General features: G+C 35.7%; 1 protein-coding gene across 1 annotated transcript; it reads right to left on the bottom strand.

Annotated features, from left to right (window-relative positions):
• Positions 1–899: 899 nt before the first annotated feature.
• Positions 900–19,308, bottom strand: LOC118805991. Its single transcript, XM_036567223.1, has 17 exons — positions 19,102–19,308; positions 18,813–18,960; positions 18,611–18,715; positions 16,373–16,465; positions 13,710–13,766; positions 13,526–13,609; positions 12,147–12,239; positions 11,742–11,837; positions 9,975–10,067; positions 8,733–8,816; positions 7,017–7,118; positions 4,517–4,666; positions 3,388–3,486; positions 3,196–3,288; positions 1,911–1,997; positions 1,366–1,455; positions 900–1,091 (listed from the first exon to the last, which is right to left on the bottom strand). Exons 1-17 carry the CDS (start codon positions 19,148–19,150, stop codon positions 1,010–1,012), a joined length of 1,605 nt encoding a protein of 534 aa, XP_036423116.1. The 5' UTR covers positions 19,151–19,308; the 3' UTR covers positions 900–1,009.
• Between the last annotated feature and the right edge of the window lie 4,707 nt (positions 19,309–24,015).

The raw sequence follows: 24,015 nt of genomic DNA, 5'->3' as shown, positions 1-24,015 counted from the left end.
TACACAGAGGTCTCTACAACTAAACATAATATTAAAATTCTCAGTATTATTCAGTCAACTTCTATTCTGTTCAGGGGACTGGCTTGCGATTTCCAGAGGGTGCTTCAGCACCACCTAGCATCTATTTAGTGCTGTGCCTGAGTAAATGGATCATTCTACCAAACTGGTTCAAAGTCAAAACACATTTTCTGACTTAGACTTTATTCTAAAATCCTTTTGCTTTGAGTGACCCCACACCTTAATTATGTTTATTTTATTTAAAAAAATTTTACACTTTCAAAATGATCAAAATGATTGTAACACAAAACAAGTCAAAAAGATTATATAAATAGAGTGGACAATGAGTGGACACAGTGTTTAAAAACTCCAGCAGCACTGCTGTGTCTGATCCACTCGTACCAGCACAACACACACCAACACACCACCACCACGTCAGTGTTACTGCAGTGCTGAGAATGATCCACCACCCAATTACTACCTGCTCTGTGAGGGTCCATGGGGGTCCTGACCACTGAAGAACAGGGTAAAAGGGGGTTGGTCATAATTTTATGCCTGATATATATATATATATATATATATATATATATATATATATATATATATATATATATATTTCAACTCTTGAATGTTTGCAGAATTTCTTTGACCAATAGCAGATTTCAAGTCCTTCCAAAGGGTTTCAATCAGATTGAGATCAGGACTGCTTGCTTAACGCAGTCCATGTTTTCTTTAGGACTAAGGCCTTCAGTTTCCCACCCCAGCAACCAACAACATACCAATACTAGTAGAAAAATGCATTAAAAATGCATGCTTGTGTTGTCTCTAATGGAGTTGTTGTCCTAAAGTATTCTTTCTTGAATTGTTTCATGAAAACAAATTTGACAAAGAAAAAGATGAGACTATTTTAAAAAGTTTTGTTTTAATTTAATAAAGTGCTACAAATATTGATGGCAGATAACATAACAGTTGATAATAATGAAATTATAATTGCTTCACTGTGTCTGATCAATCAGATCACTACGGTGTCCAAAGCTTGAGTCAGTGGAGCATATATGAAGTTAAGTCCCACCATCACCAATTTGACCAGAGCCCTGAAACAAATACAAAGTGATTAACAGTGAATTTCTTTCATGAATGTCTTGAATTTTTATTTTTATGCATTAAACAGTCCTTAAAAAGTATCTGTTTTACAGAGAGTTCTATGAACCTGCTAGTCAGATAAACTAAATATATACAGCAGCTTTTGGCAAATAAAACATTTAATTGGTTTAAATGTGTCATTTGTGGTGGCAGTAGTAAATGCATTAAACTTCAGCTCAAACTGTTCTTACATTCTCACATCAAGAGAATAAAAACATATCCTACTTAAATATATCTTCAACCCTCTTTTGATCCATTCCTTGTGTGAAGTCATCGAATTTGCTGAGGAATCCAAACATTTTGTTCACAAACATTCTGTAAAACAAGAAAAAGGCGTAATTACATAAACACAAAGGGCTGGGTTCCTGGACAGGGACTAGGCCTAGTCCTGGACTGCATTTTTCAATGGAGGATCTCCATTTAGCATGCTGTGTGGTCCAGAACTAGGCCCAATCCCAGAATCTATCTGGAAAACCATCCCACTAAGTGCACATCCTTACATCAGAGAAGCAGTGGAACGCAAGTTACAAGAGAAAATGTCACAAGTAGTTACTCCCATTGGCAACCTCTTACAACAGTGGAAAAGTTGTATCAATCTTAGCTCAGAGAACCAAGCAGTTTACAAAGCAAAGACTCAAATAAGACATTAAGATTCAGAGTTTCTTAAAGAAAATGCCTTTATACTTTATATGTTTTCGTTTTGAATTTACAGAATGAAACCTTGCATATAAAACATTCATTTACTGTTTGTAACCCTACACGTCACATACCTTTCAGCTTCATCCAGTTCATCTTGAGTAAGCGCTCCACTGGCCAGTAGTTTTTTAACGCAGATGATTTTCAAATTACCCCAATTCCTGGTAGATACAAATAATGGAGACATGTTCATCTAATGCAGGGGTGCTCAGTCCTGGTCCTGGAGATCTACCACCCTGTAGGGTTTATCTCCAACCCTAATCTAACACTCCTGATGCAGGTAATGAAGGCCTTTAGGGGCATCTAAATCCTAGAGCCAAGTGTGTTGGCTAAATTCACATGCAATTAAATTTCTGATCGATGTAGCTTTTGGTGGCTGAATGCTGAGACTGTTACCTTAGGCCCGAGGCTGTGTTATACTGAAACAACGAAAGTGTCTGCAAACCAATTAAAGGGGGATTCCACCAGTTCAAAGAGGCTGCATTCACATTACAAGCCTCAATGCTCAAATCCGATTTTTTTTTTGACAGGATGGTTCACACTCGTTAAGGTAAGTGATTCAAATCTGTCATTAATGTGAATGAACCAGCTACATTAATAGAGCGAGACGAAGGCGAAAAAAGGTGAGATGCGCAGTGGAAGAAAAGCACATGAATTCTGATCTGAGCGTTGACATTAAGATCACATGGGCACTAATCCGATACGTATCCGTTCTATAACCACATATGAAAGTGGCTCAGGTCGGATTTGAAAAGATCAGATTTGCGTCCACACAGCCCTGAGAACATCATATCTGAGTCACATTAGGGCAAAAAATCAGATTTGTGCCACTTCAACCTGGTAATGTGAACATAGCCTCAGAGTGGTTTGATGTGAAATGGTGCATTATAGAGAAACGTATTGCCTCTAATTACTCTATAGTGGTGCTGATAGGAATCAGGGATTGTTATGTCTATGATGCAAATATAGCCATTTCATTTACTATACAAAACAACCAGTGAAATGGTGGTAAATCTTAAACATATGGGGGCTACTATTTTTCCTTATTACACCCTGCAGGTGCCTTTATGCCATGAATGGGGTTAAAAAAATATGGTTTAAGCCAAAACCTTCTTGTAAAACATCAGGCAGAGTATTAATAACCATTCATAACAGCGTTCTATGAGGTGGTTTCTCTAGAATGGCGCAGCGTACGTCAAACCACTCCAAACTACTTTTACACTTTAATGATTTGATTATGCTGAAAGTTTTAACAACTAATGGAATTCCCCTTTAAGAAGAACAGCTAGAACAGGTCAGCGACTTATAGACATGTCAGAACTGAAATTCTACTGTGGTAGTGTTTAGTAAAGCTCTTACGTTATCAGGCTTCTTATTGTGTGATCATCAATATCAGCGTTGATTCTGTCAGCCAATGCCCCAAACTTGTTAAACGACATTCGTGCAATAGCCCTGAGGAGTAGAAAAAAAGTAATCAGCATGCACACACTGTAAGCAACATTTATTTCACAGTAACTACAAAAAATTAGCATGTAGTACATGTTAGCTTACCACACTTGGGGAAGTAGGAAATGTGGATTCTGTCTCTCTTCTCTAACGAGTCTGTTTATTTCTTTTATGAATTCCATCGATTTATTATAACTTGTCTCTCTGTGAAGTCAACAAGAAACAGAAACAATGTGTCCAAATATAAAATACACATGAAAAATGAATGGAGCAGAGGGGAACCTTCAGAAAAGGCCTAATGATTTCTGTGATTTTCTGTGTCTGTTCATTTTTATTCAATAAATTCGTACTTGTATTTAAACTGCAAGTATTATTGTACTATTTTTGTTTCACTGTTAAGTTTTGAAAAACAAAATGGTTAAATTTTGTTAAGTGGAACATTGGCCAATCAGGAGCTGTTTTTCTCAGTGATATCTATGTAGACGGATAGAACTTCAAGAGCTGAAGGGAAATCATAATTCATTAGGTTGTACATCAACATAATAAGAAGTGACAAAGGAATCAACCAATCACATTTTGATTTTCACTAGATGGGGCCAATTTCGTAAGAAAAAGCATCACTCTAGGCCTTCTGGAATCCTTATCACATCACTGACTGTGAATAGGAGTGGCAGTCTAATCAATGAGTTGTTAGGAATGGAAAACAATGTTGACAGCTCTGTAACACAGCTCACTACTGGAAGAGTCACTGTGAAACTGCTACAAGATAAAATGAATGCTTCAAGTAAAACATGGAATGTCTTTTAGAAACTTCAGATGTCTGTGTTTAATCTAGAACTGCCTTTTTTGAATTTTCAGACCCACCTTAAACACTGCAGCATTTACACTGCAGCATTTAGGCAGCAGAAAGTAACGGCTGCATCATTTAAGGAGGAATGTAAAATTGGAGAAGGATGACTTCAGTCTCGTCGGGAAGTGCGTGCACTAATAAACTTCTAGAATCCTACAAGAACGTTAGCTAAAGTTAGCATTATTGGGTTTTTCCTCATATTTAAAGCACATTTTGATATTTATGGCTCAAATTGAAGGCCTAGCTCTACTAGTCATGGTTTCCCACTGAAACTCAGTGGATCTATATAAAAAATTCAGCTGGAAAAAATGTACCATACATCACAAATGTGTATTAGTAGCCTTCAATAGTATATTCTACTGTATTAGTATGATGAGTGCTTACCTAAAATACTGAACCTCCTCATGGCCTATCAGGGCAGTTGATGTGTTCACAGCTTTTAAATACAGTTTTTCCATTGCACACAGCACACCCTCTTCAGACAGCGTTTTAAAAATGGGGTAAATGAAGAGAACAGCGCTCTTGCTCACAACACTATGAAACAATTACAGTGAAAAAACATGGTTAGACAAGTATATCATACAAATGTTAAAGAAATGTTTATAGTAAGGCTTGGGATGACATTGGCTACCACATAAATTTGATGGCCAGCGCGGTTGTCCTGACTACTGAAGCTGGTACTTGTTATTAGGTTATTAGGTTATTACTTTTAACTGTTATCATCAGTTAAACAGCATTTCATGCTTTTACCTGTAATAAAGGCAAAACATCCACGCACAAAATACTGAAATATTTCATATTATGTTCAGTTGTTGAGGCTTCTGTGTAACTGCCTGTTAAAGATATGCTTACCGATGCTGAAAAAAAGAATAACTTGTAATTTATGGCCGTTTTGACTGGAAATTAATTAAATGAAGGGGAGTCTCTGACTTTTGTACAGTATTGTATATATTTAAAAAAATATCTGGTAAAACTTTACACTCTTAAAAAAGATGGTTCTATAAGGGTTCTTTAGTAAAGAAAATGGTTCTACATAGAACCTTGAACACTCCAAGAACCCTTGGCATGATTACAGGGTCCTTTGCATCGTGATAGGGTTCATCAGACTGATGGAGAATGTGCTGTAGATGGTTCTATATAATACCTTTTCGAAAAGGGTTCCATATGCACACTTAAGGGTTCTGCTATCGTTACAAGGTCAAACTTCTTACAATAGAAGAAACTTTTTGAGTTCTACATAGAACCTTTTTTCAAAAAAGTTGTATAAAGAACTATGTACAGCATGTTCTCCATCAGTCTGAAGAACCCTACCATGATGCAAAGAACCCTTTAATCATGCAAAGCGTTCTTGGAGTGTTCATGGTTCTGTATAGGACCATTTATGTACTAAAGAGCCCCTGAAGAACCATTTTTAAGAGTGTAGATCATGTTTATAAGGCTACATGACAATTACATAAGCTAATGAAGCTGCATAAACATTTATAAAGGCTTCTTCCAATAAGCAGTCTTTTGCTTATTTTTGCCAACTTCATTTTCAAATTCCAAAACAACATCTGCATCAAGTAGCAGGTTTCTGCTGACATTAGGTTCTGCCATTAGACTTTCTGGCTCCTGTTTCTTCTTTCTGGCGAACATAGGTGTCATCTTTGGCTCCTGCTTCTATTTGTGTCCATTTCACATGCAATTCTTAAAACACTATACTGTTTTCTTAATCCTGATAATATTTCTAGCCCAAGTTCATCTCTGAAGATGAACGAAAATGAAAACTCCATCAAAGCAGTTTTTCAATGAATATTGTATACAAAAAAACAATTTCTTATAGCACCACTGCTAAGAAACTTCATGACTCCATGAAGCAGCACTTTGAGTGGCAGAACATTCAGCAAAAAACAACCGCACAAACTGCTTATGAGTCAAATAAAAGAGAATATGCATAACTCATTTCAGAGTTTTGGCATTATTTTTAGGACTTTATAACAACTTATGAACAGCAAAATGAAACTCACTTAAGGCTCAGATGAAATATACACAACTCTGTCAGAACAGTGTAATATCATTGCAATAGGCCTTCATAAAATCTTATAAAGCCATAAATATGATGCTCAGAGAAAACATACAGAACTCTGTCATATCAGAGTATCAGTATCATATCCTTCACAATATAACAACAATATTTTCATTTCAGTTTTACTACACAGTGTCAAAGCATCAAAGCTTTTGCAACCAGCCTCACTTGTCAGGGTGTGTAACAATCACCATTAATGTGTTTGACGTACCAAAACTACACTGAACTACAAGGTCAGCTGTCATAACGTGCTGTCATTTCACCCCGGAAAGTGTTAGGACAACCTAAGGGCAGCAAAACCAGTGTCTCTTGATGTGTTATGTCAGCTTGATGCTGAAGTTGACAAAAGCCGCATTTATGACAACTGCCACTTCTTGGAAGAGGCCTTGATAAATGTTTATGTATGTTTATGTCAGCTGTCATTTGAAGCTTAAGAAATTATTACGTAGCTTTAGTTTACCTGACCTACAATGAAGTGTTAACAAAAATCTTACCTATAACTTTGCTGTAAAGGCTCTTTCAAGGCACTTTAAAGCAGCCACCAATACCGTACCAAAGGAAATAAAACATTTTCGTTCTTTTTTTGGGGGGAAGACAATGCTGTCTCATTGTTTTAAGTGAATTTTACCGTAAATACTATGAAAAATTTGTATTTGATTTTTTTAAAGATGTTTTTGCTCTATAACTGTAGTACCTGCTTTTAATTAGTGCTATGTGTACAGTTTCCTCCAGATTCAGAGTACTGTAGGACAGGGTTCTTTAATTTCACTTCTAGAGGTTTAGAGGCAGAAACAGGTAATAATCATAACCGTCTTTTACCTGACAGTCCTTGAGCACCTCTCTGGACCAGCGTAATAGAAGACATTTGACGTTATTCCAAGGCCAATAAGGTAAAAATCTCGAGCGAAATCAAAGTGAAGCCTACAAAAAATATATAGATAATACATTTTTAAAAAATCATATATAGAGGTCCAATTAGTGATTAAACAGGTACAAATGTTGTTCAGACAAGTATGAATATAAACCGTTTAGTTATTTCACATTAAAATGTAGCAATTAATTAATTAACTAAGTAATCATCAAAAACAAGATGTAGACAATTACAATGTATTTACAGTGATTGTGAATTTGTATGCTACTAAGTAAATGCTTCATATACAGTAATATTTCAAATTATTGACAATGAGTATCAAATAATTAAAGAAGTATTTACAAGCTACTAATCAAAATTTTCAGTAGCTTCATCAGGACTTCGTAACACATGTATAAGCATTGAATAACATATTACTTAAGTAATTAAACAAGTTTTTGTGTCAGTAGCCTAATTCAGGGGTGTGGCTAAAATAAGTTCCACCTAAGGACTAAAACTCTTTCTGTAGTGACATTAAAATGTGGGAGAGCATTTTTTTTTAAAAAAAACGAAACTCATGATAAATATTTCATTTTCACTTTAAAAGAAATAAAAAAATAAATAAAACTAGATTGGGAAAAAAATAAAATTAAATTGGTCTCTGCCTTAAAAGCTGCATTACTTGGGAATTACGCTCTGTAACGGTGTTATAAATGGAACAATTTTTTGTCACCTCAGTTTATGGCCTCGTAAGTCAAGAGAACGAGTGCATTTACATGCACTTAATAATCCGATAACTGCAGAAAATCAGATTTTGTCAGTAATCCAATCAATGCATTTACATGTACTTGAGTAATCAGATAATGGGAAACTCTGGGTCTACATGAGTCAGGCAGTAATCAGATTTCTGCTTTGCAACCAGCCAATAAACTCACAGAACAAGACGTGACATAAATAACGTAAAACTCAAACTTCATGCTGTGTTTTATTTTCGAGCAGTTTTCGAGTCACTTTACCTGAAAACATGAACATACATCATCTAGAAGATGAAGAATATTGGTTTGGTTTTGGCACCACTCCAAAACTGTATTGCTGCTATCACCTTAGCAACGCTGCTTGCTTATTTCCGGTACTGCCATCTGTTCTCGCACATGCGCAGACTGAGAAATCCAAAAGAAATTGGAGTACGAGTTTACATGCACTGAGAAATCTGATTGCTGAGCTAAAATCCAGCTCTCTTTTTTGGATTTCTAAATCAGAGTATGGTGTTTACATGACCATTTGAATAGTCGGATAACTGCAGAAATGCGATTATGATTATTAAGTGCATGTATACGCACTCAATGTCTTTTATTGCATAAAGCATCTTGTGTAGTTTTGCAATTAATGGCACACAATATTCATATTTTTCACATTAAAAACTGCTTTATAAATATATAATTTAACGTATAAGCATGTATTATGAAGTCCCAGTGAAGGCAGCCTTCAAATGACATGTTACCATTATTTGCATGCCACTAAGTAAAATTTAATCATGTAAATGGTAGCATATGTAGCATGGAAATGCATATAGAACTATTATTGAATTCTTTACAATCACTAACAAACTAACTGATACTAATTAAGTGACCAAGCGTTACTAAGATCTCTTTGGAAGCCAATTAGAATTCTGAAACATTACTTACTCCCAAAATTCCTTTACTGTTTCCCATTCCATCAATGGTGTCAGCAAGTCATGGAGTACTATCAGATACCGGTCCTCCACATGGCTGTGAAAATACAGTATTATTTTGGTTTAACAATTATCTTTGTCAAAGCTGAAAATAACTAAAATGTGTGTGATGAACTCTGTGTCTCCACTACGACCATGTTAGCCAAAAATAAGATGAGGTTGTCATGTGTTAAACAGTGCATAGTCAAAGACATAAACCTTAATAAACGCAATATGCAATGAGACAGAAGTGCAGAAGTGCAGTGATTACTCCCTTTCATCTTATTACAGGTGCTAAAGAGTTATTATCCCTGTTTACTAAATATTCCCACCCACTTTTTTATGCCAAACAAGGTTTGTGACATCACAAAATTATAGTATACTATAACATAGTAATTCTGCCTCAATTTGGTCATAAAGTGGTTTTCTTTTCTGTCCTAGAACACTCGTCATTGACATATATGAACAGTTTCAGGGTCCACAATCTGGTTGCCAGGTCCACCGGATTAGCATTTTGTGCGACTTGCTATGACAATAATTGTTTATCAGCGTTTCATTAAAAAGCATAAATATAAATTAAAAGATTTCAGCAATAATACAAAAAATCCAATCAACAACAACAACAACAGCAACAACAACAACAACAACAACAACAACAACAATAATAATAATAATAATAATAATAAATACAAAATTTAAAAATTCATACAATCATTAAAGTGAAAAAATATTTTGAGATTGTTTTATTTATATAGAACTATTCAGTGACTGCAGTTCTGCAATATTTTGACATCTGAAACTTTCAAACTAAAATAAAACTTTTAACGTCATGTATCGTGCTTGGAATCAGTTAACTACCTCTTCACAAACTGGCTGTTTTCAAGCTGAAAGATCCGAGCTAAAAAAGACTAGTCTAGTAATGTTAGCTAAGGTAACTTACCATTAGCATTTGTCTGTTTATCTAAAACACTGGCTGCCTTTCTCTGTGTGAATTTAAAGCCACATGATCTACTGTGGCTTTAATTTATTGCAGTAATGACGTAATGTTGACCGCCAGCACACATCGATACAGAGTGTTAGTTTAGGACACTGTGCAGGACTTTCTGCAGTAACACATGATGACAGCTTCATGACAGCAGAACATACGAGTAACAAAAGGCAAACAAAGGAATTGAGTCTGTTTGTCCTTGAATTGTTATTTGAATGCATGACTTACCACCAAATGCTTTCAAACTGTTTTCGCAATTCAGGAGTGTCTGTAACGTTCAGAACTCTGTCCCAGTAAAAAACAAGCACTCTGGAGGCAACTCTGTGGAATGGACAGGAGGAAACAATAATCTTCACTTGACTGGTCTGTTGTTCAGTACACACACCTTCATCACTTCAAAGAACTGGTCAGCACAAGGAGAGAAATAACAGACAGCTTTGATCTGCAAACATCTATTTACAGCATATAGCTTTAAAGACTGCAATAAGCACTTTAACTGACCTGCCGGGCACACACTGGCCTATAAGTACTAGCTATGATATTTAATAATGTTTGAAAACTACATGCCTTGATGCCTTTTTTTTTTAATTTTCTGAACTTAGTTCAGTCAAAAATACACTCTAACATGATGGTTCTTCAAGGGTTCTTTTTTGCATGCTTAAACGGTTCTTTGCATGGTAAAATAGTTCTTTAGATTGATGGAGAATGTGTTGTATACGGTAGAACCTTTTTGAAAAGGGTCTATAAAGCACCAAAAAGCATTATTCTATTGTTACAAGCTTGACAGTGTAACAATAGCAGAACCATTCTTGGTGCTATATAGAAACTATTTCAAAAAGGTTCTATATAGAACACATTTTCCATCAATCTGAAGAAATAGCGTGTTAAAAAGCAAAACAAAGAAGCAGCAACAGCACATAACCATAAAATAGTAATTTCACATAATAGTGAATACATATGTACACAGGGTAAAAGAGGCTAACAAAGACCAATATGGTAAGTGGATACAAGTACAAGGTAGGTGTAGATGTACAAGTACATCTCCTTGTTTCTACACTGATTGTCCATTTTATCAGCTCCACTTACCATAAAAGTTTATTTTGTAGCTTTGCAATTACAGACTTTAGTGCCTCGATTTTCTGCGTTCTTTGTTAGTCCCCTTTCACCCTGTTCTTCAGTGGTCAGGACCCCCATAGGACCACCACAGAGCAGGTATAATCTGAGCAGGCATTATACCTCCTCTGTGGTGGTCTTGTGAGGGTTCTGTGGGTGTCCTGACCATTGAAACACAGGGTAAAAAGGGTGTAACGAAATGTGCAGACAAACTACATAGTGTACATATACAGATAGATCTTTCAGGGAGATCAATAAAACTGGATCATAGTAACCCCTTACATGACCAGACAAAGTCACACACTTCTATAACCTAAGAACAGCCCAACCATTTTGCATTGAAGTCCCTGTAGTTACTGAACAATAAGGCTTACTATGTAATAAGCCTGGGATTTTAAGGGGGGAAAGAAAAAAAAGTAAGCCAAAAATCTACAGTCCAGAATGTCACCTTATGCACACACTTAAAAAGGAAGTAATTTACTGTAGTAATCATTGCAGCCTAGCATAGCTTGTGTAGCTGTATTATCTATGAAAAAAATGGTCATTGATCTTATTTTTGTGCACCGTTGTGTGGTGGAAATAGTGTCATTTTTGCTATGCTGAGGTCTTATATACTAAAAAGCATTGAATTTGAAATTGAGCAGCCATGCTGAATAACTGTCACATCCTCATATCTTACAGTAAACCATCTTAAGGCGCTTGTGGTGTTGGTCGTTCACTGGGTTAAAATGTGTAGAGAAAAGGATGCAGTAATGATACAGTAATAAGCTGTGCTGTCTAAGAAGGCTAAAGTCTAAAGCCTTCTACAGTTTATTTCTTCAGTTCCTTCAGAGAGAAAGGATTCATGTCACAATGACAGACACATTTGATAAAGGAGCTTACCTAACTGTCAAAAGAAACTTATCACTTTCCATCTCTTGCTCAGTTTGCTCGATTTCATAAAACTTACGGAGGATTTCCAACGAGGTGCTTCTCACCCTACAACACACAGAGACAGAAATGCTTACAGAGAAAAAGCATGTTATAATATTATTGTCAGAATTATTGTAAACAGACATTATAAACACATTTACACTTATATTTCCACTGATATTCTCTAACATCAATACAGTTCTGAGCTTGGCTCTCGCCAGACTGATACAACTGAAACAACAAGCATGAAATGCAATTGCTGTGTTACTGTAAATGGAAACATGATTATTATTATTATTATTATTATTATTATTATTATTATTAAATATTATTATTCACATTACAACTGTTACATGCTACATATGAATGTCTTACCATTCAGATATTTCATCAAAATCAACGCTTTTCAGTTGTGAAATCGCATCCACACCAAACTTCAGAGCATTCACAATAAATGTTTCCATAGTGCTGTTAAATGCAAAGAAAAGGAGAGAATGTCAGTTTTGAATCTACTGCCGTTTCTATTTGTGACAGCAGATGAGGAACACAAAAACATCCCATTTTGTTACAAATCTAAAGCTCATGGGAGAAAAGATGCATTATTTTAACCCTCCTGTTATTCTCACATTTACTAGCATCTTTTATCCTTGGGCTCAATTTGACCTCCACACTGTAAATAATGATTCAGTGTTAAATTTTGAGTAAACTGAATTTCAAATAATAATATAAAATCACATATTGTTCCGCTAACTTACTATTAGAAGTTCAATGAACTCAAAATTTTAAGGCAACCAGGTTACTTCCTTTTTTTTAAGTTAAAACACTGAATACAAACAAAAAGTTTCACTAAACTCCATATAACGAAATACCACTAAACTGGTATAAATTACTTTTATACAGTGATTCCCTCTGCACGCTGATAATAATGCAAAGAATAATGAAAAAATTGATCAGCAAAATAATTCTAGGGGCCCATGTCATGGAATATTTGATTTTCTCATGTTTTTGCAATAGAAGAGTTTAGGGAAGTTTGTAATCACTGATAAAGTTTAAAATGGACCATTCATAAGCATCAAAATCAATACCTTAAGGGAAAATAATAATAAGGTAATAATAAGGAAAAGCATTTACAGTGCATTAATTATTTTTATGTCGCTACAGAAATGCTTAATAATCCAAATGGTAGCTGTTAGACACTATTAGATAATGATTAAATTGCTATTTATAGGGGCCTGTTATTGTAAGGAATTACATACACATTTCATTCACAAACATGATTCCTTAGGGACCTCAAAGAGCCCTTTCTTGCCCTTCCTCTCTTTTTTAAATAGTGCTTACTATTTAACCCTTTAAATGGTTTTACTACACACTTCTATAACCTAAGAATAGCTCAGCCGAAGTCCCTGTAGTTACTGAATAATAAGCCTTGGTATGTAATAAGCCTGGGATTTAAAGGGCTTAAAACACAGCAACACAATGTTTAATTAATACACATCTATGTCATGGTTGGCCTTCAGTTTCTGTTTGTATATAAAGTCCTTTTTTACTGTCTGTACTGTACATACATTCAGCACCACTTTTTTTAGGAGTGTTCCTTGCCTAATTCTTAGCTTTTATCCCTTTTTCCTTAAAGTTTCTAACTTTCTACCATTGTGTTCCTATTTGTATTACAAATAGCAATACATAATGTGTCCCAGAGCAAAACAGCATGTGTCCTGGAACAGAACAATATACTAAGGACAGAACATTCTTACTTAGTGGACAGCAAGTAACAGAGAAACGCCAGTGGTTCACTTTCGATTGACGGAGCATCAGGAAGGTAGTTTGCAACTAAAGTGCTGTAAAACACAAAATAAACGAACGTGATGTTACAAATACATTCAAAACCTACTGTAAAACATTTGGCCTTAAACCGTTAACTAAGAAAAGCATACTTACCCCCAGATTTCTTTGACTTTGGCTCTTTCAATGGTCCCTTTGAACATGTTTACAACTCTGTAGATGTTCAATAGCAGAATGGTTAGCGTGAATTATGCAAGAAAGAGGTATATTTATATTAAGACCCATTGGTTTATAAATACGGTACACTTGACCTAAATCCTTGGTCTATATGTGAAATGGTGTGCAGGTAAAAAGTAAACCAAGCCTGGTTTACTTGCTTATTTATCCATCTATTTATTGATTTATTTATTGGCTGAATATTTTCTGAATATTTCCTAGTGTTGATATTTCCACAGATGTGATGTTGACCCTCACTCATTAAAGTTGTGTACGGTTAAATTTAACCGTAAAATGAGCGCATGCTAATCATTTTAATCTTTGATGTACCTGTAACATTAAACTTATGTCTGGCAGAAGCGCGTGTAAATATGTGCATAATAGTTAAAAACCTGAAATAAATGTGTGATTTGCAGTAAATTAACCAAAACCATTATCCATATCATCTATAATACTGATAGTAAGAATAAAACTAGAAAACAAATTTGTGCACACAGCAATCGAAGCTGATTCTTCATTTGCTCCTAAACCTCTGCTTGTTTCCACATCGGCTAACGCTTTATTTGGATGGTCCACTGTAGATGCTTTGTAGTTACTCAGTCTGTCTTTAACTTACATTCAACTAAACATCAATGACTGATCAATTGTACTTCATTTGATTTGACATTCAGTTGTTGACTACATAAGATGTTGATATACCTACTAGGCTGCTTCAGTAAACAGTATATGGCACGATGCAGGTAGACATTATGATGTTCCAGACCTTTGCTTGAGGAAATTTTCTCTAACTGGACCTTATTGAATTTTAATTAAATACCCCTGCTGTAGACCATTAAAACATTGTAGTGTGACATAATGTAAATGTGACCTAGCTTTTACACAGGCCACATTTTATGTTTTACTTTTTCCAAAATACAAATTCAGCAAATAAACTGTAATTGTGCATTATGATGTGCAAAAATGTGTTCTCTTTAGAAGATGTGTTAACTTGTTTTCACTTAGAAAACCAATAAAACGTAATTTAACCAGGAGTGCCCAAACCTTTGCATGAGACTGTGTAGGGATGGCAATGTATAAATGTATAATTCAATAATAAATTTAACCAAGAATACAGTTTTTCTCTCTAAATAAATTCCAAAAAAAACTGGGACAGTAAGTTAATGCAAATAAAAACGGAAAGCACTGTATTTGAACAAAACAGTACAAAGACACAAGGTATGTGATGTTTTGTCTTATCAGCTTCATTGTTTCTTATAAATATGAGCTCATTCTGAAACTGATGCCTCATGTGCCAAAAAATTGGCACTGGGGCAATTTAACACCAGCAGCATTGTGAAACGTTCAAAAAACATCTTAAACAGGTGATGCAAAAATGCTTGGATATAAAAGGAGTATTCACAAAAGGCATAGTTCTTTCTGAGGAGGAAATGGGTGGAGGCTCACCACTTTGCCAAAAATGCATCAGCAAAAATTCAACAGTTTAAAAATAACGTTTCATAGCCAAAAAAACACAAATTAATGCCTGTGATCTTCAAGCCCTTAAACGGCACTGCATTTACAACTGGTATGCCTTTGTGATGGATATCATCACATGGCCTCAGAGGTATTTTCACAAACTGTTGTCAGTAAACACAGCTTGCAGCTGCATCCACAAACGCAAGTGAAAATTACTATGTATACTATGCATAGTGGAAGCCATAAGTCTACAACATCCAGAAATTTGAACATGTGAAATGGACTGATACACAATGGAAATGTGTATGGTGATCTAACAACACAACCTTTCTGATTGTTTAAAGATATAATGGATATCATGTTCTCTGGGCCACAGAACAAAAGGACCATCCAGGTTGTTACCGGCATAAAGTTCAAAATCCAGGGTCTGTCGTGGTATGGGGGGTATTACTGGGAAACCTGCCCATCTGTAAAGGCACTATTAGTGCCGAACACATTTTGGAGTCATGTGTGCTGTCTTCTACGCAATGTCTTTTTCAGGGACGTTGATGCTTATTTCAACATGACGACACCAAGCCACTTTGGTGAGTAACCAGAGAATGTAGGTGCTAGACTGCCCTGCCTGCAGTTCAGAACTGTTTCCCACTGAAAACATGTGTCTTACTACACTCAAAATACGATAACAAAGGTCCTGTATGATTGCACAGCTGAAGACTTGTATAGCAGAAGAATGACAAAAAATACACTTTAAAAACTGCTTCACTGGCCAAACAATTATTAGTGGCTGTTAAATAGGAAAGGTGATGTATCACACTGATAAACTTTTGTGGAATGTGTTGCAGGCAACAAATTTAGAATGAGTGCAAAATCAATGAAGTTTATAAGGTAAAACATTAAATATGTTTCTGTATCCTTTTCAATTTAATGCAGGTCAAACAGAATTCACTAATCACTGCTTTCTGCTCTTATTAGCATAAGATATACTGTCCTCCTTATTTGGAAGTGGGTTATCCTTTTCTATATAATGTCAAAGTGCACTCCAAAGTGATCTTTCACAGATAGTTAATGATTACCTGACAGTTAAATAGTGAGTTTAGTAATGTTCACAATAGCAGATATGTGAGAAACGGATTGAATTCAGAGCTTACGGTAGATACAGCCGAACATTCTGCTCCGTCGCCAGTGAGTGGAACGTTTTCTTTATATCATCCTTATAGTGCAGGACCAGCCTTCGAACCGTGCTGTGAGATACAGAATAAAAGATCAATTATGTAAACAATTCAGATTTGAACTACACCTTATCCTATTTTCCCTTACACAGTGGATTACAGATCAATGATTTCTATAAAGTTCTATAAGGGGTGTGACTGGGCAGAGAAGGTGCAGGGTCAGGGGTGGGGTCGTCATTTGTGCTGATGTGTAGCTCAAAAATGGCTGCAGTGGGCCACAGCGTTCTGAGAACACAGAGAGACTCCTGTGGAGGCCCAACCACTGATCAGGATGCAGCAGAACGTTTCAGAATGGTAAGAGTTTACATTCTTGTTTTTAGCCCTATTTTTTTATTTTTGTTTGTGAGTTTATGGTGGTTTATGGACAAGGCTGTCTTGCTGGCTTAGTCAGTGCACACACACAGGTTAACATTAACCCTCCTATACATTCGCCGTGAAATCATGTTGGAAAGAGCAATGGTGACTATGTGAAGGCGAGGTTGGTGAGTGTGGTTATTTTAGTGGAGTGCTTATTCGCTGTGGTGTAGAAATTAAAACAAAATCTCAATAGACTGTAGAGACTCATTCTTTTTTAAAAGTAAAATATGCCACAACAGAAAAGATATTCACATTTCATGATTTATCGAATGGAATATACAGTGACAAGTAACATATATGTGACCTGGCAGGGAAATGCAGGGTTGTTTACTTGGTTTCCTAAGTTTGATCTTGGCCTGTTAGATGTCTGAACAAGCCTTGGCCGCCATTCTCCTCACTATAAAACAGTAGACTAATCATTTGGACAGTGAATCAATTTAACAGAGTGCTCAGTTTAATAAAGTGACAAATAGTCTTGCACTACTCCTGTCTCAGGATTGGTCTCAAGAGCGTAAATTAATGGTCTTGGTTGCGTCTCGGTCTCGACATCATTTAAAGTCAGTCTTGTCTTTGTCTTGTGTTAAAGTGAGCCTCGGAAACTGTTCTAAAGACCATGCCTCTGTCTGAGGTAACTTACTGAATAACAACAATACCTTCAAACAGAATAAAACAGTCCTTTCTCTACATGTTTAAACAAAATGTTGTTGCCGGTTGAGGATCTGATATCTAATCTAATACCTGGGTGTTATTTATTTGTTAATGTTCAGTGGTTCTGAAATTCAAACCCTGATGTTTTTATTTAATGGTAAAAATAGATGTGTGTTGTTTGGCTTATATTCACTTGACTTTAGGTGATGATTCTGCATAAGAGACAGAGAATGACCTCGCCATCATTTGCTTCAGTGTTATGATGCAAAATTGTACTAAAACTATAATAATTATTAATAAATTTTAGAAATATAAAATATTATTTATACTATGACTGAATAATGTTATATGTACAAAATATTATTTATATTTGATATATGATATATTTGATAATTATGATATAGTTTTCATTATTATAAATAATACACAAATTATTTTTAAGTTTATATATATTCTGGTATTGGCCACAGGGTGTGAGCACCAGTTAAAAAGGTACTGTTTATTGTTGTTTGTGTTGTTCTGTTAGCTTGAGATGTGTGGTATGTGTTTTATGTGTTATTCTGTGTTGGGGATTGGGTTATTTAGGGGTGTTTGTGTGTGTGTGTTGGGGGGGTGTGGGGGGGGTGTGGGGAGGGGTTGGTCATCATCAAACTGGTGGTGACCTCCCCATGGGTCCAGCATTATGAATGTGCCTATTTCTGCTGGTTTTTCATTAAAAGAGGACAGAATCATGGCTTCGTCCTTTGACTACCATTACAGTATCATGCATAATGAATGTTAATTAATGTACAATGAACTACAAATAAATTCAGCTTTTGTTCTTTTTATTGTTTTATTCTAAAGAAAAACCGGATTCTGCTCTTGGTCTTGTCTCGGCCTCATCACTCCTGGTCTTGGTCTTAACTTGGGCTCGACTACAACAAAGTCTCAGTTTTGACTCGGACTTTATGTGTCCAGGCCTTGGTCTTGACTTGGCTACAGCAGTAATTCCAAAGACACTATTTCATTTGTTTTTTGTGCTGATCTGAAATATGCTATACTTTGTATAATAGACATAATGAAGCAATTAAATTTCTAAATGGGCATGTTAGTGGTGTTTTACAGCTGTAATAACTACAAATAACCAGCATATGTATAACAGGTTGGACTCACCGTGCTGCAACAAGTAAATCATCCTGCACTCCTTTACCACTTTCCTCTACACTGATTCTGTTGGCTGTCTCTCTGAAGGAATTCCAGTTTTCTTGGATTGCAATTCTGTAGAAGAAATGAATGAAAGGTGTCATTTTACAGGTGTTGATTTTACTCTATCTAATGTCTGTTACTCATTAGTAGTTTATCTGCTGATTGTTACCTGTTTGTTCTCAGCATGTCCTCTTTCACCAGTTTCTCAGTGGCCTCTTTGACTTTGTCCAAACAGTTCAGAAATACTTGAACTCCAAACTGCAACATTCGGTCAATGTTCTCATACTCTTTCTCTGATATTCTAAAACTCTCCACTCCTTGAGTAAGAAAAAAATCAAGTATAAAAAGGCAAGACGTATAAAAAGTTACAAAAGAAACTCCTTACATTTAGATTACATACAATTAACCCAACTATATACAAGCACACATGTATACAAGTTCAATACAAGTGAACTTACCAGAAGACAGGAGTCCTGTAAGTGCTATAAAGACCAAAAGCTTATTCATACTGAAAGACCTGGTTTGAAAAACATATAACACTCTGCTTTAGCTTCTTTTTGGTGAATACACTGAACACAAAAGGCTGCACTTTCTCAGTCCTATAGTGGTCAGCAGAAGAGAGTGGCTCTTATAGTCAGGTCTGGGCATGTTGCCCCACAAAATCAAAATAAACAAATGTCTGATAAGAACAGACAAACATTGGTGAGATTTCCCTACAATCTGACTCACCTGATTTCATGACGAGAACTTGAATCAGAGGGCAAAAGTAAATGAACTGTAGAAGATTCTCTAAATATGATTCTGTCAATGATATGCAATTAAAATCCAAATCAATGTGCAATATTACATCCTCTTTTAGGGAAATGTACATTTAAATGCACAGTTTGATCAAATTACTGTACACTCATTTGAAATAGAAAGGAAATGAAGTGTGTTTTGGGTTTTTCCCATTATTTGTTATTATTTAATACAAAAAACAGCAACAACTCGCACATGAGCAACAAGGTTTTAAAACCCGATTAAAATTCAGGTTAGCTTGATTTAGAGCATCAGAAACAGCTGTTCGTCCAAAAACATAATCTTTTTCATTTTGTTCACAAAATACATTCAGAAATACAGACATAAAATATAAGCATGTGCCAAACACTCGTTACATAGCAATGTTTAACACAGAAACCTTTTAACTAACTTCTGTACTCTTAGTGAATTCCATTACCACTGATATATTCCACTGTGATGAAATGTTTTGTATAGCGATACACAATGACGTCACAATCATATAAGTATCAGCACATATTTGCTTAAAACAAAAAATATCCACACTGGACACCCTCAGAAAATCAATTTTTATCCACACTAACTTGAATTATTAAAAGGATTTCCACACAGTTAAATGGCTTTCATCAAAAATAAGTACATTTTGTTGATCCAACATAATACAACATTGGCTAAACATAGTCTGCTGTTAATGAGTCAACTTAAGGATAGTTGGGCTCGTTTTACTACTGGTCATCCAACTTAGCGGAGTTTGTTTGAAAGCAGTCATTCTACTGTCCACCCAGATCCACAGTACTACATCTAACATGAATGAGGCTATTAACTAAAATATAAAATGTAAGTGCGTACTTAAGGTAGGATAGCCTGGGCAGAATGACAACACAGAAATGGTAAGCAAAACAAGGTCAACAAGACATGCCCAAAATGCAAAAAGATGAAGCCAGCAGCCAATAAAATCTTGTCTCCTCTGCCAATCTCTTCCACTGCTAATGACAACAGACTAAACTAAATATCAATAAGTTGATTCAACTGAAAGATCCCATTTGAATACATGAAATCATCAAAAAATGTCCTTAAGTCAAAATAACTGAGTAATGTAGAATATATCCTGTTTATCTGAGTTTGCGTCTCGTGATACCAGATGGAAATTCCATTACACTTGGGAAAAAATCATTGTCTTTTATTTGACTTCATTGACTCTGGCTGGGACAATTATGTTCTTTCAATGCTAATACCTTAAGTACATGATAGATAGATAGATAGATAGATAGATAGATAGATAGACAGACAGACAGACAGACAGACAGACAGACAGATAGATACTTTATTGATCCCAAAGGAAATTTAGCAAAATGAAAATATGAAAATTGATCAATTTAATTAATATCAACTTAATTTCTTAATATGTACAAGAGGCAGTTCTATGTTTTTTTTTATGCAGATGTTTAGATTTGACTAATATTTCAAATTGATGTTTGACTATGTATTTATTATACTCCAGAATATGTTGGTGATGCTGGGCTACATCATTACTATTAGCATTGTTTAAAATTTTAAGAATATATTTGTAATGAAAAACTAGCTTTGACAACACTAGGGACTCAGTTTAAACTGACTGCCTATATGCACACACTGAGATCTTGGTCTGTTATCAAGAATAAACAGACCATGCTGAATCACTGAGAGCTCTGGCTGACGAACATCATGAAACATAACAAAGTGAATTCAAAGCTGACGTCATTCAACAATTACAACACCGCTGGGCAAATCCACTTTCGGCAACTAGTGACCAGTTTTGGAGTTAGTTTGTTATGTCATCATTTCTGGGTAGTCTTTCACACATGTATGCCTGAGTGATGAGGGATTGTGATAGTGATAACATCCAGCACATGGAAATCCCTTCTCTAATTGTTAGTTATTTTGCTCTTTGTTTATGATTATTTGTATAGAAGGCTGTCTTGGAGAACAACAACACAACACGCACACATACAGGAAAAAATTCCCAAGACCACAGCGCAGACTCACAGCTAGCCCAGAAAGAGTCGTTAGCTATGGAGTAAGGTTCATCTCAGGCCAGGAGGCCTCATAGCTACGGTGTACCAACACGCAGGAAGCCAGCCCAGGCAGCCTATTAGTACGGCTGTGTTGGCTGGCCCAGTACAGAAAGAGCCCTTAGCAGTGGGTGAAGGTCCCTCTCTGCTGGGAGGCCTAATAGCTGCAGTGTAGCGTAGCCTAGCGGCCAGCCCAGGAAGTCTTGTAGCCTGGACTTAGGAGTCCTTAGCCGTGGGGTACGTTCCCTCTCAGCCTGGGTCTCTGTCAGTGATGGTTTCTTTTCTGCATTGCATGTTTAGGAGAAACTGAGGGCAGGTACAGTTGTATGCAAAGATATATATATATATATATGGAGAGAGAGAGAGAGAGAGAGAGAGAGAGAGAGAGAGTCTGGAATAATTTTCATTTAAACCTTTAAACCTGAACATAAACAGAAACAGTTACAGGTTTGACAAATTTGAAAAAACTACGACACTATCCTGCACTAAATCTAGGTCAACTTTCAAAGCAGGGGACATTGACCTTGTTAAGGTCAGGGTATAAAAGTCAGTTATCAGTTTTGTTTTTTTTTTTGGTGGTTTCCCTTCCATTGAAACTCACGTTCAGACGACTCTCGAGTGTATTTGATCTACTTACCAGAGGCTTTTGCACAGGTGTCCATATGAGCCTGAGTGAAATTAATGTTAAACTTTTAGAGGTTCTGCTTTTCATTCAAAGGGTTATGCTGATAATTTGTAATAAAAAGGTTAAATAAGAAAGCAATGCAAAATAGAGTAGTCAATAATAATCTCAGAATTTTGGACTCCTCTGTCTGTCTGTCTGAATGCAGTGATGTGCAAATCATGTTAACCCTCCAGATATGCCTACTTTTATGCGTCCAGCCTTAATACGTAATACATATATTGACATTTAAATCCTATATTTAATTGAAAATAGTACAAAAAAAAAACATATTAAACATATGACAACATATGACAACATTGTTTTCTCCAAATATATTCTACTATCTTCTTTCATCTTTTTTTAGAAAAGGCTACGTGTTTTACGTGTGTTTCACTGAGTCACAACATTCTCTGCTACGTCTGTATGTTGGCAAAGGCTGGGGAAGTTTTGAAATGTCAAACAATGTCAGGGAACACACGACCCAGATTAATCATTGCCAAATGCATTTGCAACATGACCTCCTTAATTGAAGTATTTTCATCTATTAAAGATATTAATTCAATCTTTACTGGCCATTCTTTGGGGTTACACAGGTAATCTTTAAATATTGAGGGGACGTGTTCCATCAAAATAGACAAAATAGGGATGGTCAGGATCAAAACAAACTACTGACATTTGTTTCACTAGTGAGATTTCACTTCATATATATAAAAAAAGACACATTATTCAACACATTCAAATGTAAAAACCTTTTTACGCTTGATAGAACCACTGAGACAAATATGGCAAATATTTTAAAAAATGCTCAGCAGAATACATGAATATAGGCCTGGAGGACAGGAAAGGACACTGTATGATATCAAGAATATCAGCCATCAACAAACATCCTCAAGATCCAAAACACAAAAACAGTTGATAAAAAGTTTGTTAGAAAATGTTAGAAAGTAAAAAGGAAAAAGTGTTAGAAAGTTAATCCTCTTTTACACCATGCCTATTATTCAGCTCAAACTGAGTTCCTTACAAAAAAGCTAATTTTTAAAATAAGATAATTATAAAAAATAATAATAACATCAACTTAAATAAAAATGATCATAATAACATAATACCATATAATATATATTCCATAATAATATATCTGTAGTATTTTGGCCCTGCTCTCTCTGGGTGGGTAGGATACCCCTCCCACACTCCCCTCATCACTCAATGCTAGTGCAATGCAGGCATCTGGAAAATTGGGAAAAAAGGCCTAAAAACCTCCACAAAACCCATAACTATGCAAAAATGCACAATGGAGCATTTGTCATTTAATCCCTGTACAAATAACTTTTGAACTGGCCATATATATATATATACATATATATATATATATATGTATATATATATATATATATATATTTTCCCTCATATGTTAAATTCAGCAAATAAACAGTAATTGTGTATTAAAATGTGCAGAAGTGTGTGTCTCTGTAGAGGTTGTTTTAACTTACTTTCACTTAGAAAATCAACACAACATCATTTGACTGGACATCATTGACTGGAGTGGCCAAAGTCTGGCCCCAGGGCCAAATGAGGCCTGCACAGGGATTTTACTAGGCCCGATGCTTCTAATCAAGAGTGAGTTATAAGCGGCCCACCAGCCAGTACCCTGCAGTTTTTCCTTTCACCTGATGGTGGCAGCAGCACTGTAAAGTTGGTGGAATGCACCGCACTGTGCTAATGAAGTTTTAGAGCCTTTTTTTTCAGACTAAAGCTACAGCTTATTTCACTGAATGACATCAAGACTACAGACATAAATCACAAACTTCACACTAAGAATCAACGACTTTGGCAAGATGGAATTTGAAATGCTTTTTCATTGAGAGCCACAGCAAATGCGTGTG

This window comes from Colossoma macropomum, unplaced genomic scaffold (genome assembly GCF_904425465.1).
Source record: "Colossoma macropomum unplaced genomic scaffold, Colossoma_macropomum, whole genome shotgun sequence".
NCBI lineage: Eukaryota > Metazoa > Chordata > Actinopteri > Characiformes > Serrasalmidae > Colossoma > Colossoma macropomum.
Note: the sequence above shows the minus strand (reverse complement) of the source record. Positions and strands in the feature narration are given on the sequence as shown.